General features: G+C 42.6%; 1 protein-coding gene across 3 annotated transcripts in view; it reads right to left on the bottom strand.

Annotated features, from left to right (window-relative positions):
* inpp5a (inositol polyphosphate-5-phosphatase A) overlaps positions 1-20,617 on the bottom strand; it is a 146,299-nt gene that overhangs the window by 32,785 nt on the left and 92,897 nt on the right. For all 3 annotated transcript variants that reach the window (XM_085181881.1, XM_085181882.1, XM_085181884.1), the window contains 3 exons: positions 18,045-18,097; positions 17,113-17,232; positions 5,849-5,933 (listed from right to left, as the gene is read on the bottom strand). In XM_085181881.1, the coding sequence (XP_085038007.1) occupies positions 5,849-5,933; positions 17,113-17,232; positions 18,045-18,097 (258 nt within the window). The remainder of the gene's footprint in view (positions 1-5,848; positions 5,934-17,112; positions 17,233-18,044; positions 18,098-20,617) is intronic.

Raw genomic sequence — 20,617 nt, 5'->3', positions numbered from 1 at the left:
GAGAAGAGGGAGAGAGAACAGGCTCTGTTGTCTAGAGGGAATAGTCTCCCTCTATATCCAGATGGGTTATCAGTGATATAATGGGCACTCATTGTGATAGATTGGACTCTTCTAAGCCAGATAATATGTCGTTATTGTATCGTAAGGAAATATCTCCACATGTCTAACCACTGGGGCCATAAACAGGCGTAGGTCAAACAGTAGGTGCTAATAACTCTATTTTGACTTGCACGGTGCAGTAAATGAATGAGGTTTACTGCATCAGGACAATTAAGACAATGTCAGGTGGGTAGTCTTTCGTGGAAAAAGTGTATTGATTTAGTAGATTACCACGACCATTGGAAGGGATTTGTCAATACAATCTGGCCTAGCAATAAAATAGTCAAACACAGCACTCCAATGCCTCCTCTTGCTAGCAACGCCGTGCTCGCGAATTCTGAAAGCTGTCATTCCTCCACACGGGCAGAGGCAAAGGTATGTGATCTGTGTCGCGTTCATTTTGGCGTCCAACTGTTTATCAGCTAGAGTTGCGAAAACATCCAGTCTGAATTTGATTAAACACTGTAGAGAGGTGGAAAAAAGAGCCATTAAATTTCAGCGCTGGGCTGCTCTTTAAAATTGCAAGACGGGGTAATGGCCTTGGCTCAAAATGTGCTCTCTAAGTGCCCTTCTAGGTGCAGGAAGATTTTTAGGCAAATTCCAAAAGACTTGGTACATATATGACTGTGTATACATCTGTGTCTCTGGGTATCAATGCATGAGTGTATCTGGAAAGATGAGGGCAGCCAAGGAAGGTCGCAGTCCCCAGTGTCGGGGGTTCCACAGAACAGAGGCCCAATCAGTGCTGGCCCGCTGGTTAATGGATGGATGGCCCCCAAAATTAATTAGCCTGACTAATGTAGTGTACACTTAATTACACTGGCTGCCTTTTGATTTATAGCTGGCCTGATACACACATGCTAGTCAAAGTCAGGCTAAAAAGGGAAAAATTGTTTAGCCTTTACTAGTGCAAATTATTTACCAGGGTTAGGTTCAGCAGCCCGGACAATGGACCTGATGAACTGCTGCTGGTTTTAGTTAGACACTCCAGATAATATACGCGTTGTTTCTTTCCACTGTCTGAACAACAACCACTGTAATATTCATATTGCATTATCAAAAAGGAATAAATAAGGTGGCTGTAGATTGGAAGTGACTGAGGTCCTTGCACCCACATGCTCAATAAGAAAACATGACATTCATGAGAAAAGTGATGTCCAAAAAAACCATGTTTGGTTGTAATTCTGCTCCCATAGTCACGAGCATGTGCACTGAGTGATTGCACTGTGTGAAAAATGAATGATCTATCACGCTGCTCTGTCATTACTAGGCATTTTACAGCATTCATTAGGAGTGGGGCTAGTCTAGGGCCCCACCTTTAATTTCATGCTGCTCAAGCGAGAGAAAGGACACAGGACAAAGGAAGGAAGATTGATGCCCAATCCAGCCCTCTCCACTTCCTGCAGGTGCAGACAGGGGGTGCTATTCTTAGTGTCTTTCTCCAGTCAATGAGAGGCCAGCTAGTCTAATGAAATCTGTCCATGTAGCAGCAGATCAGGCCCAATTAAAACAGCCCCGCACCATGTCACGGGGACAGTAGATCAAGTCAGCAATTAACCTCCCTGCTGGCCTCTATCAATCCTTAAATTGGAGCGGGCTGGCCAGCAGCACACAATCTCTGCAGATATTAAATTTACATTCTATTAAGTTTAATTAGGAGGGATTTTAAATATACTAGGAGTCCAGGCACAGAGCCCTGAGCCTGTCATCGACACTGTTGATTCACAGCCACGGGCCACCTCGAGGGACACGCATATACTCTTTAATACACGCCATCTTTTACCACCTGACTGAAGCATGGAACCATAGAAAAAAAGATATTCAGTGTAGGTGTGCACGGTTCGACAAAGGTTATATGATCTGGCTTCTTAACTGAGAGCCCAGCCTGGGAGCAGCTGTAGGGTGAAAGGATGGCAGCAGATTTCAATAATAAGATTAAGTGTACAGGTACAGGTTGACCTGAGCGTTACTTAAAACACAGTGACTAATGGTTTGTGTGGGACTTTATATTAGCTGTCTTTCAATGACTGCTTATCTTATAACGTGAAGTCAAAAAAAGATTTTAGAATGTTTTGATAAAAATAGTTTCAGTACTAAACGTGTGTTGAAATGACAGATGAATATACATATGCATTTTATCTAACATCCGTCCCACAGTGACAATGATCAATACATGCTCTTTATTTTAGAATAACAATGTGCATACAGGGAATCCTTACGCCATTTCACTCCTTAACTGGAGATTTCAGTCCAGATCCTCACCTATTAAATATTAATCGTTTCTGTATTTAACAAATTAACATTTAATTATAAAGATGGTTGAACAAACACTGGAGATCAGGGTGTTTCCTGGTATGTCCCCTTGGGCTCTGAGCAATTACGGCATCGTTTCAATTAAACATTTTAGCAACAAAGCTGTTAACTGAATAACAACTGAAACATTTTGGCTTAATTTATCATAAAATGAGTTGTTCTGTCTAACTTACACAAAATTGTTTTTGCCAGTCAAGATTATCACTGGATACTAAGGTGCACTGAAATTTACAAAGGTGGTCAGTTAGACCCGACTGTCAGTATTGAAACATCTTTGAAAAAATAAATAAATAAAATGCACTGTTAACAGCCTGTTTCACTCACAGAATTTTACTTTTTTGCTTTATTTTAAGCCTAACAATTACCTGCAGTGAGCGGTAGTATCTGGCCTAGATTGTGAATGAAGAAGACCAAACACAGCCTTTGGGGTAACGTTGGTCTAACAGGTTTCAGGGCATTCCTTCAAAAACATGAAACTCAGACTCCCTAAAGGAAGTTAGAGATTGATATGCAGCCATGTTTTAATAGCATGCTCTATCTTTACGCCGCTTATCATGACTGTCCTGAATGTGCCTTGAACATGAGCGCTTGATAAGGGATATAAATGGACTGATTGAAAACGTCTCCTTTGTACTTCTTTGTTTTATCAGCACTGATGCAAAGCATGATCAAGCCAAATCATGATCACACCCATGGGAGAGGAGAGAGAAGGTTGGCGGGGCATGGACCACCTCCAGGCTGCTCAGCCTGAGCATTAGTCTCCACGTGGCTGTGTCTTTTGTCTGCGAGTCAAAGGGCCGCTGAATGGGGGTCAATTGAAACCAATTCCCTCTGTCGGACACAATTAATGGGGTTGCCCAGGGTGGGCAGGAGGGGGGCAGCCACAGGCCTTTGGTTACTGATCCTGCCGCGCAAGCATGCCAGGAATTTGCCACCTGGAATTTGCCCTGTGACAATGACAAACCCACTGCCTTCCGAACCCACCTCCTTCTCTGTGCACACACGGATACATCCTAAAATACTCCCTGTCCCATCCGCCCTCCCACAAGGCAGGATGGGTGACATGGGAGTGGCTAGATGTTGTCCACAGTCTAGTCCCCCACAATGGACAAGAGACAGAGAAGAAGAGGAGTGGTGTAGCGTGCAGCTGTAGAGAAATGTACTAGAGTATTTTCTGATCCAGTGATTCTCAAAGTGAGGCCTAGGGAGCCCTCTGGGTGTTTTGAGAGCTGTCCCCAATGCACAGCAAATCAAAAAGCAAAGTAGTTCAATTTTGCAAATATTTCACCCACTTAACACAGCAAAAGTACACACAAGTATCTATTCATCAGTTTGGCTATTTTGTTTCCCCCCGGCCTGTTTCTATCGATTGAAAAATAGAGAACGAAGAGCGAGAAAAGCAAAAAAATGAGATTCTTAGACAGGGAGAAAGAGCGCCAGCCTCCCTGTGCCTGAATCAATCTTCGGATAAGTATGGACGATCGATCCGCTAGCAGCCCATCTACAGTTAAGCACTTCAGTAGATGTGCACTAATTGTCCTGTTGACATTAATTGTCATTAAAGGGCTTAAAACGGCCTCCCGGCTGTGAGTTACACCCTGCGCAGAGGTTGCAACCCATTTGTTTATATTGGTGACATCACAGCCCTCTCTACGGCTAACACACAGGTCGCCGTTAAATCAGACAGGTTGATCACCGGATCACATTTCGGTCAGATGACATCATCAGCTTTTTTTGGTCCCCATTAAATGTTCGGCTTGTTTGAGGAACCCTCATTAAGCTGGAGGAAAGGTGAGTTTGGGTGCAGTTTATACGCCGGCCTAGTGCTCTAACTTCCCATTGGGAACAGGGCGAATCAATCAGTCATTAGGTCTAACAAATTGGTTTTTGTGTGTGTGTGTGTGTGTGTGTGTGTGTGTGTGTGTGTGTGTGTATTCGCATTGGATGTGACTGTGTAAGTGAATGGGGCCAAGGTGCATAAGAAAGGAGTTCTATGGAGGGGAAAGGGGGGCAGAAATGGGGCACACACCAATGCAAGCCTGACACATCCCTGGAAAAGGGGTCACGACCCCTTACTGCACTCAAACAGCATTTCACAGCAATGCAGACACAGAGAGGTGGCGAGCTTACCGACCACAGAGCAGCTTGGACAGGACAGGAAACATGAGGAGAGAGTTATCTATAATTAGCTGCAGAGGATAAACACAGATAGACTCTGAATCATCTCATCTGACTTTATTGGATGCTTTCCTTTCAGCTTAATGCAGCCATATTCCCTGCCAGTACTGGCATTGAAAATACAGTTTTCCTTCATATCTGGATGTCTGGAACACTGTGTCTTTTTCCGCAGAGATGATAAGATTTAAAACAGCCCATCATTGACAGAAAATCAATGTGGCATCCTAAATGTGTGCCAGGTGACATGTAATTGCAGAAGCTGACTTCTGAATAGCCTCAGTGTGTTTGTACATCTGCTGCTGTGGATTCTGTTTGTGTATTTATTATCTCCAAAGCAACGCATGTTCACATGACCAGCGGCTTAATGTGATCCAATTACAGCACCAAAATCAAATGTACTGCATAAACTTTGAGGCCATTAATCAATGCCTGCGATAGATCGCTGAGTAAAAACATGTGATGTCCATCCCACTTAGCTGGCTGCCACAGAAGAGGCGGTGATTTACTGCCCCACCTAGTGCCTGGATGGCTAAACTACAAAAAAAAAGTTTTTTTTTTCTGTGCCACACAAAGTTAAGTCCTTCCTAACTCATTTAAGCATTCAAGCCCTCCATTCAGAAAGCCTCCCCTCCTCTTCCCTCTCCTCTGAATAGGGTTGAAATGAACAATGCTCACACCTTGAGCAGGCCCACTGATTCGTGGACCATTGTGCTGGAGAGGAGGGAGAAGACCCGCTAACAAGTGTCTCCCCTACTCTGTTACCACAACGCTGTCTGCAATGTCTTCTATAATTTCCTCATCTCCCCAAGGAGAATACTAAACGACGACCTTAGCCATGGCTACGTTTGCACCAAAAGAAGGAAGGAGGAGGAGGAGGAAGAAGAAAGAGGGGAGGGAAGGAGCCAGGGAGGAAGGGAGAGGAGAAAGAGCTGTGAATGGCACCATAACATAACAATGCACTCCAAGGCTCGGTCGGCAAACACAGCTGGGCCGGCCACAGTGAAGCGTTTAATGAGTCATAACTCTAAAGAGACAGTGAGGCTCTAAAACCACTTTTACTATACTGCGGTCACCCTCACAAACACAGTCAGACACACAAAGGCTTTATGGCACGATGCTGTATTACTATGGATTTGATAGCACGTGTGTACAGTGTGTCATTAGCTCTCTGTTGTGCCATTACATCCCCATAACGCCCAGATAATGTATACAGATAGCCATCCATTACTAATATGTCAAGAAAACAAACCCTACTCACCTCAATAACTTTCTTGGAGTCCAACCTGAAGTTAAAGTCACCGAAGACAAAAAATGGCAGCTTCTCATACCGCTGGTCCGTGATCCTGCACCACACACACACACACACACAAACATAAATAATAGAAAAAATCTGACAATCATCACCATCAGGTGTCAAAGGTTATCAGTTCCTTTAACCGCAGGCTGTTAAGTTCATGAGGGCCTCAGCACCCCCTAGTGGTCTGATCACTTCAATTAAAATTTTTTGTGATCTGATCCAAGCTTTCAGCACTTTTGCAGCACTCAGCAGGCAGAAAACAGTAGAAACACTTGATATGAAGCCTCATTTTTAGTATGAAGGAGGATGAAGAAGAAAAGTCTATGAAATTGCTGCATTTGTCTTTTAAAAAATATCTAGTGATCCATTTGCAGGATTTTCAACTCCTGACTGATACGCTGCTATTAAATGACCTAAGTCCAGTTCACCTTTGGATACATGTGAGGGCTTCGAGTAAACGCTGCTTTCAGCTTGAAAACAGTCATTCTCAGCTGACGCCACAATTAAATGAATCAAGTGTGACCGTTTCCTTTGACAATCTGCTTTGATGGCAAAGAAAATTCACTTTGCTGAACTAATCAACGTGTGAGTAAACCAGACTCAACCCTGTTAACTTATTAAGCGCTGAGAGGTTTAGAGCCAAAGCGCATTTTCTGATTTGGTGCTAAGGCACAAAAAGCACAGAGGAGCAGCATTTTCTTATGATGCACACATCTGGGAAAGACTCGTATAAAACCAGAGGTCTTCGTTTTTTCACATGAGGCCGATTTGATAACCGAGTTAAAAGAATGTGCATGTGACCGAAGCGGAAAACCAGGCATGAATTTATTAAACGTTAAGATGGCAGAAAGGAGAAACTGCAGACAGTGAGACAGAGAGAGAAATGTGCTACGTCATCAACATAACTTATTCTTGTGTGATTTATGCCACTGATTTTTGCTTGCCAGAATTTTCTTATACGTCTCTGTCACTGATATATGTAGTACTGTGAGTGCAAGTGGGCACCTGTAAGCCTGGACCTCGGCTTGGATTTGTTTGCCACGGTGGAAAGGGTTTTATCTCATTTCTATGTGCTTTTTAAACAATCCTTATCATGTAGACTTTGGTGATTTATGTTTCAAAACGCAATATAATTGAATTCTCAACAAATGAAAATCTGAATGGATTAAGAGATTCTACCTGAATCAAACTTAACTTCCTTTTAATCTTTCTTCTCATTTTGCTCAGTGTTTATTTTATACCTGTTAATATAAATTTGATAAAAATGCTTTTCCTACACTGAAGGTTTCAAGACAAATAAACCTGCTGGTCCCGTACCCAGCGGGCTAATGCACCTACATATTCTGCCATGTTCTGTTTTAGTTAGACCAAGTGAAATTGCTCTGCCGATGCCTTTTAAAGGTCTTCAAAATCCCCCACAGTTTATTGCTGGCCGATGTTTTAATGCACTAAATACCCTGCTTCTTTAAACCTTAAGCATATACAGTCTATGGATTTGCAGATCCTCTCTGATGTGGACCGCTTCCAAATCTCCAGAACTTCACCACACCGCCAGCATCTCAGTGCTTAAAAAAAAAAATAATGCACCTAAGCGCCATATAATTAAGTCCTACGCCTCATCACCTACTTAAAAGTGTCTCTTCTACAGAGCAGAGATAGGAAATTAAAGCTCTTGTGTAATTAATGATTCAGGATGCTTGGCTCGCTATCCCCACTAATCGCACGGATAAATCTCACCGTGGACTTCCCAGGCACAGATAACAATATATTTATGAGGCCGTAAAGAGAGAAGAAGGCTTTTCTTAGCGGTCTGCCCGGCTGTCGTAAAGCACAGCCACTTCTTTTCTGTGTGGCGGCGAGGCGAAGGTGACTGAAGTAAGGAGGCGGGGGACCACAGCTATTATATTAAATAGAAAGTATGCAGTTTGACATTCCCTTATATTAAGCAGAAACTGCACACAGCAGTGTGGAGCAGTGGAAATGGCACTCGGTCTCCATATATTTTCTTTTAAGCTGATGCCCGAATAACCAGCATCTCTTTAAACAAGGCTGGCTGGTGGATGGTAAATTGCTGGCTATACAGAGCCCACATTTTCTCAATGGTTTGTCTGCACATTTCTCCAAACATTTTTAGGTTCTCTGCACTGAAAGTAATGAACATAGCTAACATAAACCAAAAAAACACTAGAGGTAACCTTCGAAAGGCTGTAAGTCACCAGAAAACCTTTAATTTATGTGTCAAAATAAGGTTATGGTTCCCATAAATAAGCCAAAATGATCAGTCCTTTTAATGTGTAATGTGTAAAAGCACACTGCTCAAAATGTCTACCCTCCATGTTTTCACTAAGTCACTGATGCTTACTAACTATTATTTTTCTGAGTATAACTGACTGCTGCGCTCTATCCTAATGTCTAAAGTTTACTTTCTAAAGCAAGCACTGGCAGGTTAAACCAATAAAAAGCTTATGTAACAACTTATGTCGAGCTCAACTGATAAGACCAATATCAATACGGATATTTGGTGATCTAAACTATCTGCCGACTTCTCTAACATTTTTTTATGTGTAATTATTTATGTGAGATAGTATGATAACGCAGTTTAACAATAATCTTATTTTATTACCACAACAGGTTGTGGATTACTCATTTATCCTCTGCCGGCCTGTGCAGAGGATATCAAAATCAAAAATCAAAAAAAAATTATATGCACATTTAAATACAGGTTGAACCAAAGTGCTGTACATAGTAGAGATAAAATAGCAAACATACATAGTAATTACTATAAAAGACTAGTCATAACTGAAAGCTAGAGATCACAAATGTGTTTTCAACCGGGTTTTAAAAATGTCGAGTGCTGGCGAAGGCCTAATGTGAAGGGGCAGAATGTTCCAGAGTTTGGGTGCAGCGATCGCAAAAGCTCGGTCACCTCTGTTTTTCCGTCTAGTTCTGGGGATAGTCAGAAGCAACTTATCTGCAGACCTAAGGGCTCTACTTGGATTATTTTTTGTTAAAAGGTCCGAGAGATAAGATGGAGCTAATCCATTCAGAGATTTACAATTAAAAAAATCTTGAAGTCGATTCTACGATGTACTGGTAACCAGTGTAAACGTGCCAGGATTAGGGAGATATGATCAAATTTGCGAGTGCGTGTCAGGAGTCGGCCGCCAGCTGTCACTCATGATAAGTGAGTGACAGCTGGTTGTTGTGTTTGTGGCATTTCTCTGGTGGACAAACTCTGTAACATTAGAACTCATAACATGACTGAAAGGTGTTCTCTGTGTCTCATTATGTGGAGACCCTCTGGCGTAACCAATCACGGAAGATCCACTACCACCATCTGTCCAATACATCCAATCAGTGCAAGGACACGGGATCCCCCGACCACTTTTATAGCAGCCCCTGATCAAACACCAGGTATTCTCCCTTTCTGCCCTGGAAGATCACAAGATTTTCAATTCAATTCAATTTCATTTATACAGCGCCAAATCACAACAACAGTCGCTTCAAGATGCTTTGTATTGTAAGGTAGACCATACAATAATACATACAAAGAAAAACCCAACAATCATATGACCCCCTATGAGCAAGCGCTTTGGCGACTGCGGGAAGGAAAAACTCCCTTTTAACAGGAAGAAACCTCCGGCAGAAGCAGGCTCAGGGAGGGGCGGGGCCATCTGCTGCGACCGGTTGGGGTGAGAGAAGATCTTCTTTACTTTTCAGTTTTTATTTATCAACCATTGTAAATGCCCAAATGACTAGTATTGGTCAATATATTGACCTTCAACAACATATCAGTCGGGCTCTTCTCTATCTTTTTGTAACTGTGCTACAATTGGGCTCTACCAATAAGTTTAAAGGCACTAATTTCAGAGACTTAAACCAATGGCCTCTGCACATTTTGACAGTTAGATAGACTCCTCATGACACGCACAAATGTTAATACTTTTACTGATTGCTGATAGTGCTGCTCAGTCTTTTGCCAGAAGCTATTTGGCATTGCAATGACCCCAAAGGCAGTTGATATTTAACATTTAAAGCTGACTAATCCTAGAATTTCCTGTTCTGAAGTTACCCGAAACCATTATGAAAGTCTCACTGGCTGCATTACTTTTTAATTTGCCTAGATTTCATTCTTCTTCTTTTCTTCTTCTTTGATTGTTAAGCACAGTTTTTAAGTTGCACATCCTTTGTGTGGAGTTGGTCTTTAATAAACCCAAACTGGGATTGATGCCATTAATGACCTCACACACTGGTGCTAAGAGACTGAGCTCTATCCAAACAGGCTTAGTGGTCAGTTTATACTGTTGACCAAAACGGAGGGCAGTAAAGTGGCTGAACACAGACGTCATGCGGCGCTTATAGGCGTGGGAACTTCTACATTCTTTGCCCTAATGGAGAATTTACCGCATGTGCTTTTGTGAGTAGCGAACACTATCCAAACAGATATATACCAATCAGGCAATGACATGTTAAAAAAGATAAAGAAATAAAGAACAGATTAAGTGATGAACAGGAAAGATGAAGTTAAAAGTGAGGCAGTCACCCTTAAGAAAGAGTGGCTAAACTGAGAGAGGAGGAAATGTGTGTTTCTCCAGAGCTTGAGGTCTTTCTCCCACTAACAGCCATGTCTAATACCCGCGGCCGGGCTGTTTTGTCTGCTGCTCCAAGGTATCAGCCACAGGTCAGAAGGTAACACTCTGTTTACACGATCATTTCCTAAAGCACTCATGGTGACTCAGTGGTGTGAAAGTTGACTTTTTTCTTGGCCTTTGTGGGGACGGACCAAGAATTGCAACATTAGCTACAGCTACTGGGCGTGAAAGGGTCCTGAGGGTGGGGGGTCCTGGACTTTTGGGGGTGGGGTGGAGGCTGGATGGGGATCTGACTGACCCTCACCCTGGGTGGGGGGCCCCATTAGTCTCGTCATCACAGTTCATTCAGACAAACTGTAACAGTGTCAGTGACATTCTCCCACAAAGACACACTCCTTTACACAGTCTATAAACATGCTTTCTCCTGGCCAATTCATCGCGCAGTGACACCCCTGAAAGAGCCTCTTCACACGGCCCGTTCTCGCTGAGGTTTGGGCTGGGGCCTTCATCAGGCCTTCCTTGGGGCTACACAAAGGCCGGGGTCAAACGCTAATTTACAACATGGCCCCAGACTCTGCTCCCAGGCTCCTTAAACCGCCAGCACAAAGCCACCGCTAGACTTTTTCTCTACGTCTAACTCTGACAAAAACCATGGTATCAGGAAAAAAATACACAAAAACATGTGCTCAAGACTGAAAGCATTCCTGCATGAAAGACTCTATCAGAAGCTCAATCTCACAAACAGCACACGCATACACACACACACACCATGATACCCGATGAAAAGCTTACCTACATTGGATTGCTTCTCCTTTACACCAGCCTCAGTTTCACTGACTCCAGATTACACACGGTGATTGACAGCTAAACTCAGCCATAACGGTCACCCAATATGAGATTATGAGGGTGCAAGTGGGGGCCATGTCATGATTATATTGACAAGGTGACTTACCATAAGTTGGCCAGTCAGATTCAACTTTGCACACAATAGCCAGGCCGAGCACCGTCATCCATTGTAAGTAAATGTTGAGAAATTGAGAGAATGTTAACATTGTGAAGAATCTGCTGGTGACGTCTTTCTGAATAAGCCAAGAGTGACCCGTGACAGGACCTTTGACACCTCAGGACAGCCTTACCCTCGTTCCCTTGTTAGCAGCCCATCTCCTTAGTAACTACCACCCCAACAAGAACACCATGCAGGAAAGATAAGGTGCTGAGGGGGTGAAAGGGGGTGAAAGGGTGTTTCAGCGGTCACACAGAAGTTAGGGAATAGGTCTGTTCAAGCCAACAGCGTCAAGACATCCTGAAGTACAGAAGACAGGGAACTTCTGAGATATAGCCAGGAGTGGGCAAGAAAAGTTTATGTAAAGTTTATGCGGACTGGAAAACTACCTGGACCCCAAAAGCTTACTTTAAAATTTGTTTGAACATCCCATTGTGATGCTGTGTGATGTGCACAAGCAAGTTCATGGATGCACTCTGCAAACCCAATGAGGTGATAACTTTCCGCGCCATCCCAAATTTGGTCAAATATGAGCAAAATGGCGATGTTAAACCTTGCATATTCAGTCTATAGTCGTGCATTACTACATAGTTATTTGGGTCTATTTTTAGACAGGCCACATCTTTTTGATTTGATTCATTGGTGAATATTTCACCCAAATCGGAAATCTAATCAAACTTTACTTTGTGACTATACTGTTCTACAGAAAACCCAAGACTACTACAGAATATAATGCAAAACATAATGCCGAGGAGGGAGGGGGGGCTTAAGACAGGTTAACATGACCACGTGTCCACAAATAACAGAGAAGCAGCAAATCAGCAAATTCCGATGTGTTAGGGAATTCCACATTATGGATAATGTTAGCCTGAAAAGGACAAATAACACATTGAGTAAAGGTACAGGTAAAGTTGGGTGAAGGTTAAGGTAGTTATTGTTATGGTAAACTTGAAGTGCATAGTGAGTGAGTGAGTGAGTATATGGGAGAGAGAGAAACAGGTCCACTGTGAGCAGAGAGACAGTGGAGAAGATTAACCTCTGCTCCTGCAGGCCTCCCAGGGTGAGAAGGCAGCACAGAGTCACACAGTGGCACTACACACTCATGTCTATAAACAAACACAATCAGTGGAAAAAGTCATTATAGATCACATATAGACTCACTAGAAAAAAATTTAATTGTACTACACATGTTTATGACACAGGAATTGTACTGGAAACCATGATCAGCATGACAACACACACACGCACGCACACACACCAACCACTCTCTTTAATAAATTCATTCTGGCTTTAAGGAGGATCCCCCCTGCAATTATCCAGTCCTCCCTCTTGCAGCTCAACATGTCTATTGGCTGGAAACTAGCCGGCCTTTCTCTGCTCTTTCAGACCGTTGTTCTGGGAAAAGCCTAAAGGGAAACATTTAGATTGGAGGGCTTTTTGAGTCGCGCTGACAGTTGACTGATGACCCTCCATAAAATGACAAAGCATCGCTGTGTGGTGGCCAGTGCGGCCCACTGCCTCCCCATGGGAAACTAATTGCTTTGAATTGTTAACGGCAACATTATTTTTCTGCCAATCATTGCTTTTGAATGGCCCGAAAATGAGCATGAAACAAGTCTTTTCAGCGAACAAAACAGTTAAATGTCCCCAATGTTGATCAAATTAACTTCAGCACTCTGACAATGGACTATATTTGTGTGGAAATAATAGGGCACCACAAAGCAAGCCTTTATGCCTGGATTTCACAGTTGTAATGTAAAACTGTTCTCCCCTGAACCGGACCAGCCACTCTGAATGGGGCTTGGAAACAGAAACAAACTCCAATACACAAAGGAGATTTTTTTTTTAACTGCAATGAAAAAAAAAACTGTTGGTTTTTATCTCATGCTATCATTTCACATTGGTCATTTAGCAGAAAAGATTTCCACCCTCTAGAGAATTTCCTGTCATTACATCAGCCTGTCTTTGGAAGGAAAAGGCTAATAAGCTGATATCTGTACAATCTAGCAGCTAATGGGAGTTCATTTAACATTATGAAAATGCCCAGTTAAACTACTCTTTAAAAAACTGCTTGTGCGCACACAAACAACTCAACCATAACATAAATGGGAAACAATGAACTTTCCACATCAAGCGTACCCGAGTGTCACTTCATGCAGCTTGGAACACACATGGGCACTTTCAAAGGGCAGGAAAAGGAGCGAGGGTACATTTCAAGCTGTTCTCCCATGGAAGCGGCCCTCACATCAGCCCAGGCTATGGAGCTGTGCTTTCTTTCCTTTTTTTCTTTCTGATGTGACTCAATAGTGAGGTCTGGCTGGCTAAACGTTGTTCCTTCTCAGCATTGTTCCCCCGAGGCCTTGAAGCACTTTGGAGATAAACACTATTTAGCAGTTAAAAGGGCCACAGAGGAAAAGGCTTATCAGATGTGTTCTCAATGGGCTGTAAGCTGCATTATTAGGCATGAGCTCCAGATAAGGTGCAGGCTGAAGTTTGATGCTCGGCAGCAGAGCTCTGTCCCTGCAGCGCTGCCGTGCGTGCAGGCTCCAGTGTAGACTGCTGCGAGGATCTCAGCTGGTGGTGTGTTCAGCAGCTCCAACCCTCCCCAATCTTATCCCATCCCGCAATGAGAGATTAGAGCCCAGAGAGGAGAGAGAAGAGAGAGGGAGGGGGAACTCTGGCTTTAGATATTCCCCGTTCCTTTTCCTGCTTCGCTTCTGGGGGTAGGAGTCAGAGTTAGGACAATAGCCAAAAAGATGGTTCCCAACCAGCCACTGAATGGGAACACTGTTGGTGGTAGCGCTTCATTCAAAGCCCGGCCCGGGCACATTGTCCTCCCAGATCGACGGAGGAGAATGGAGTTTGCTGGTGGCTGCCAAAAGGTTAGCAGCCTCTGTGAAAGGACCGACCCATTATTCACTGCCCTTTACAGAGCCCAGGCACCCTTTGTGCTCCTCCTCCCTTCCCTCTGCACTGCTAGCTTTTTCTCACTCCGGTGCTCCGGATCTGCGCCCGAAGGCTTCACCCTAAAGTGAGTGAGTGAGGCGCGATGGCCCCCCCACCTCAATATCCCACCCCTGTATCGCTAGCAAGGAATACCAGGGGAGCTGGAACATATAACGACCTCCTCATCACCACCACCTTGCCTCACACCACTCATCCCTCGTCCCCACCCCTGCCAAAAGAAGAACCTTTAAATGATATGGCCCAGAAGTAACAACAAGGTTACCATCCTCCAACACAAGGGGAATTAGAAGGAGGGAGCGTGGAAACTGCCACTCAGCCAGCACAGTTTCTATTCAATCCCTTCAGCCACCCAGCTAAGACTCTCGCTGCTGTTTAGGTGTGTTTACAGGAGGCCCTTTCAAAATAAATCAACTGGGGGGAAATAGCACAATGAAAGTAGAGGAAACACTATCAAACACAACAGAGCAGAAACAGAGGTGCTTTGGTAACGTGATTATGTCGGTAAATCCAGGTGTGTTAAGATGTAATAAAAAACTGCAAAAGCTGCTGAAACACTGCCACTTCCCTGTCCATTAAAGGCAGCACATTCTTTCATCAAATCAAAAATGAAGTAAAGGTAAAATATGACCTTGCAGAGAAGAATTTATTAAGTGCCTCGTAATTCAGGCCCATCAGAAAGCCTATTTGTAATGTATGCCACCGATATATTTATGCATGTAGTTATCCAAAGTGGAGGAGGTGGGGAGGCGTGTCATGCATTCTTATGCAAGCTGAATGAGAGGTCACCTGCTGCCTGGCGGGTATTAGCCTTTTATTCTGTGTTAGCATGGCCAGGTACGGAGCAGGGCTACCACTGTGCACTCCATCATCCCACAGTGCTGCAAATGCATGTCCCATAAATTACATTAGCGTAGCCTATGAATGGAAATCATGGTCTGTTTGTACAGACGCAGACTTCACTTAGATCAGAGGGTAGAAACCTGTACCATAACCATGAAAACTCCAGCTAGAATAATTAAAACCGTTAAACTAACGTAGCCTCGCTCGTGTTAGAGCCACCATTGTATAAATGACATGGCAATGTGCCTGCTACATAATACGATGTCCAGTATAGAAATAGATATGAACATCCAGCAAAAGGCCAGGCAGTCGCAGACAACTGCAGTAGGAAAAATGACATTAAATTTAACTGAAACCCAGTTAAATGGGAAGTGTCTGTCTGTCTTATTGCCCAGCAGGTCCCCACAGTAGTGTGGGGACCTGCTGGGCAACAACCTGTTTGGCCAACATAGTCTGTAGTTAAAAGATGGACAGAGTAACCCACTGCTTTGCTAACTATCATTTTGACACAGTGAGTTAGCATTATCCTGCGATATGGACGGCTGCCATCTTACTTTTTGCAGTGACTACATTTTGACAACAGGGCAGATTGCTAAATTATAACCTAATGCTAACAGCATAGGTTAGCAAAGGTGTCGTTTATATTAGAGCATCACACGGACATAAATACATGCTAATCAGTTCCAAATGAGTAAAATAATCATATAAATTCAGTCACCAAAAAGGACAGTTGAACGAAAAATGTTCCAAAAGTCACCGAGACTGCAAGCACAGCTAAAATATTCAGTTCAATGACTCAGATTAGCAGAGGTGATGCCACCTGTCACTCAAAGCAGCCACGCCCCTAATAATACATAACTTTAAGCCTTAACACAGCGTACAGTGTGTACATTGTATTAGTTCTAATCAAGTGAAAAATTAGGTATGTTTATCCACTTTAAAGTTAACACAGCAGTCTATGGAGAATGACTCCTTCTAGATTCGTCTCGTGTGGTCTTTTGAGGAAATGCAGGAAAGGGTATTTTCTCTTGATGTGTGTGTCGGGGGGATATTCAGTTCTGTTCAGTTAGCCAGGACTTTTGATGTAATGCCAGTGATGATATTACATGTTACAGTATATTTTATATATTTATTTCTCAGGACCAAAGCAGTGTTCACAAATGGTGTAGTGACAAATGCTCGCTTCATTTTCTCTGCTGGTAGGAAAAACGACAGAGGTAAGTGTAAGATTACACTACCAAAAACTAAAGTAAAATAACAGAAAATGCTGGAAAGTAAGAAAGATTTAGAGTGAGGGACAAAAAAAGAACAGATAAAGGAGACTTGGGAGTTCACAGACCGTATAGTGAGAAGCCCTATTTCCACAGACAGATGTAATCCCACTGGTCTAAGACTGAATCCCACCAAAAACCTTCTCCACACCTCTCTTGCTCAGTCTAAGCCTTGATTACAATATCAATACAGGTTTTTGCCATGCAACAGAGAAATGGGATTTGTGACTATCAGCTGCTACCTCAATGCAGATATGCAATTTCTGTTGTTCAGGAAAAAAAAGACTTTATTAGTTAAAAAAAACATTTTTTAAATCTTTTTAGTCAGTCTCAGTTTTACAGATAAAAATCAGTAATCATGAGTGTATAATGAAGGAACTTGCTTTGCAGATTATCTAAAAAATGTGTGCATATCATATGTCTTCCTGCTTTACAGAAACAGAAATGTTGGGTTATAAATAGAGTAAATCTACCTTGATATCTGCAGAATTTGATCTAAGACTAAAGTAAAAAAGAAAAAGAAAAAAAGCTGGTGACCAACATCTACTGTACCTGTCTAAAACGTAGGCCAGTGCCTTCTGCCTGGTCCCAGAGTACTCTGATGGGCTTTTCTCCCAGGCCACAAGGTTGGAAGCATCATGGAAAAGGTGGATGTTGACCAGATCAAAGGCACTGATGGAGAAAGGTCACATTGTGAGCTATCACTGATGTTTCTAGCACACATATGCATAAGAATACAGCCACAAACTCTAATCTGCCTTCTTTCATTTTGTTCTCTCAGAGAAAAACAAGACAGCGATGAACACCTCCCTGCAGATCCTATCTGGGTGTTTTTTTTGTTAGCATGGGGCTTGGCAGGTCAACTCAGAGGAATTGATCTTATCCCACGGGCTTTATTCTGCAGCGACATCCTGAACAAATGAATACATCTGTAGCTTTGACTGTGTCCGATCTGATCTCCTATTCTTCACCAGCCTCTCTCTCTTTGCCGCTCTTGTCAAACGTCACGCTCCTATTAAATGCTTACCGTTTCAGCTCTTTAGTTCTCATGTCATCCCTCTATTAGATTACAATCCCCATCTTCCACCCCTCAGCCACCTACTCCTCCCCCCGTTCCCTAGCTCTGCACGCTGGAAGCAGCGATGGTATTCATCCCGTACAGGTTCAATTGCATGTAATGTTTTTTGTCATCTGTCATACGCAACTGCTTGAGTAACGTGATTACGTCTAATCGAATCCCTGCTTACTTCTGCAGCGCGCTGTCCGGAGAGGATTCGGCTGTGTGAGTCGCTCTCTCCCTGTCTGGGTGCGCTGTCTATGATAACCTCACAGAGCAAGACTCCCTGCAGCTCGAGGGTGAAGTCAGACGTGACTGACGTGGCTAGATATTCATCTCTAATCACAGCGATACACTTGTAATGATTCAAGGTTGAACAGTGATGAGGTGGGATGTGTCATTGTGGGGACCTATTAATAAAACTCACCAGTCAGCCATGGCCCATCGAGTTCTGATGAATCCCTTTCTGGACCACTTGCACTGCAGAACAGAGAGACTCAATTTAGCATGACAATTGACAGTGGCGAGGATTTACCACGAGACAAATGAAAGCTATAGAGTCAAATGTTTCACAGTCAAGTGGCAATGTCCATCATCTGGGAGCTGAATTTCTGGTTTCCATTTTTCAGCACTGCTCGAAACTCTGCAGTTCAATTTGGACAGACAGACACATTTCATTAAAAAATTCCTGAATTGTGAGCTTTTAAGGCAATTAAACTGTCTAAGTTACCGTATGGAAACGGGCTGTTAATGACTCTATAAATACACATTTAAACATCCGAGTTAATGGATGAACAGTGGCGGAACGTAAGTGTATTGTAGCAAACACTCCACTACATTTCACAAGGAACATCCATCCATCCATCTATCCTCCTCCAATAATCCGGGGCTGGGTCACCGGGGGGCAACAGCCTGAGCACCTCCCTCTCCCCAGCCACCCCCTCGAGCTCACCCGAGAACAGCAAGGTGTTCCCAGGCCAGCCGAGAGATATGATCTTTCCTCCTCCTTGTAGACATGCCCAGAACGTCTCACCCGAGAGGCATCCTAGCCAGATCTCCGAATCATTTTAACAGGGACCATATAATATTCTGTTACCATAGTTATACCTTTTTTATGTGTTTACGTTTTCCATCATCAGTTGTCAAATAAAAAAAATTTATGCTTTGTTATAAGTAAAATTCAGAAAACAGGAAAAAAGAGCTTGACAAGCCAAAACATTAAATTAAGCCAATAATAAATGGCCATTGTCTTTCACCTGTTTATACCAGTCAATCCATTTCATACCTGCTTGGCAACCTTTTCCAGATTTGAACAATCCTTTTCAGTAAAACATTAGGACTAAAGGTGGAGTCAGTCTGAGATCAGTCTGTGATTGAATGGGGTCAAGTTGGCAATTACAGTGGGGGAAATTATGATTTGATACAATCCTGAATTTTTGAGTTTGCTCACTTAGAAAGAAATGATCCGTCTCAAAAACACATTGCATAAAAGTTAGAAACTGATTTATAACTTTTATGTTATATTAATGTTACATCACTGACTGAAAACTGAAAACCCAGCCACAATTCTGGCTCCCAGAATTCTGCATTTGATGGTTTTTGTTTGAGTCATTTTAATGTAAGTTTGCTCGGCTAACATTATTTCAGAATGTTCAGTATTTTACAAAGTATTTGAATTTATGTAATAAAATATCGATATTTGGTGTTCCCTTATCGACACAATATTGCAACAGAAAATATTGCAACACTATTCTGTCTATATTTTTCCCCCAACCCTAATAAATATGAATAAATGGCTTCAGTCAGAATCCACTGCCTACAAAATTAAAATCAAAGCACTGCATGTTCAATGCAAACAAGATTCTACATGCCTTATTAAAACTAATAAAAAAAAAAACAACCACATAAAGATTCATACTTATATTGTACATCAATATTCTTATGAATATGGAGGACTTGGTCAGTCAACCTGAAACATTCAACGCCATAAAAGAAAGAAAGTGGAATGTTATCAGTCGTTTTTTACACTCAGTTAATGTTGAAGCTTCTACATTTAGGAAAGCTCTTTGAGAAGCTGGCAGCGCGAGGTGGGTTTTAACCTAGCTCACCTCAGCCTGAACACTCAGTGATCCTGATGGGCTTTTATTGAGTGAGCTGGTCAAGGAAGTTTTTACAAGAAGCAGAAAAATGGATTTTGACCATCCTAACCAGCTGAAGTTTTTGGTCGAACGGTGAAGAAGACATCGCGGCAGAAAGTATACGAAGCATACGTTTCTATCTAGATTCATCATTTTAAGCGAGAACGACCAAAGAACGGCGGCGCGAGTAGCTCTATGGAAAAAGATGCTGGGAGACACCAGGTGACAGCTGCAGTGCAGACATCCACCGTGCAGCTGTTTGATCAGATCAAGCTTGTGGGATCTGATCAAACAGCTGCATCTTTCTCAAACAGCACATGATCAAACAGCACATGATCTTTTTCAAACAGCACATGATTCACCATGAAGCTGGTTATTAAATGAGAGACAAATTGATGTTGCGAGTGTTCTCATTCTGAATAAATAAGCCTCTTTCTCACAACCTCTCTCTTTTTTCCTGCCTCTCTCTCTCTCTGTGTGTGTGATACCCCTAATGGGGAGTTAACTGCAGTGATAAATAAACTAATTACGGGCCAGGTCACATAATTACAAATTGACTAATTTTATTTAAAAAGCTCAGATGCAAATTAAAAGCCTAAGAGGTATTTGATTGCGCCTCACATCCTTCAATCTGCATTAGTATAAGATTAACTGTATCAAATTGAATTACATTAGCATACTTGAATTAATCCATAGTGCCTTGGCAGGATGTATGGACCCAATTATAACTTGCTGTCCCCCGAAATTGTGACTTTGAGAGGAGCATATGTAAACAGATATGATATGATCATGCTGTAGCAAAACCGATTGGCCTCGCACTTCAAAATATACCTATATTTTTGAACTTAATGACTATATTAAA

This window comes from Neolamprologus multifasciatus, chromosome 13 (assembly GCF_963576455.1).
Source record: "Neolamprologus multifasciatus chromosome 13, fNeoMul1.2, whole genome shotgun sequence".
NCBI classification, from domain to species: domain Eukaryota; kingdom Metazoa; phylum Chordata; class Actinopteri; order Cichliformes; family Cichlidae; genus Neolamprologus; species Neolamprologus multifasciatus.
Note: the sequence above shows the minus strand (reverse complement) of the source record. Positions and strands in the feature narration are given on the sequence as shown.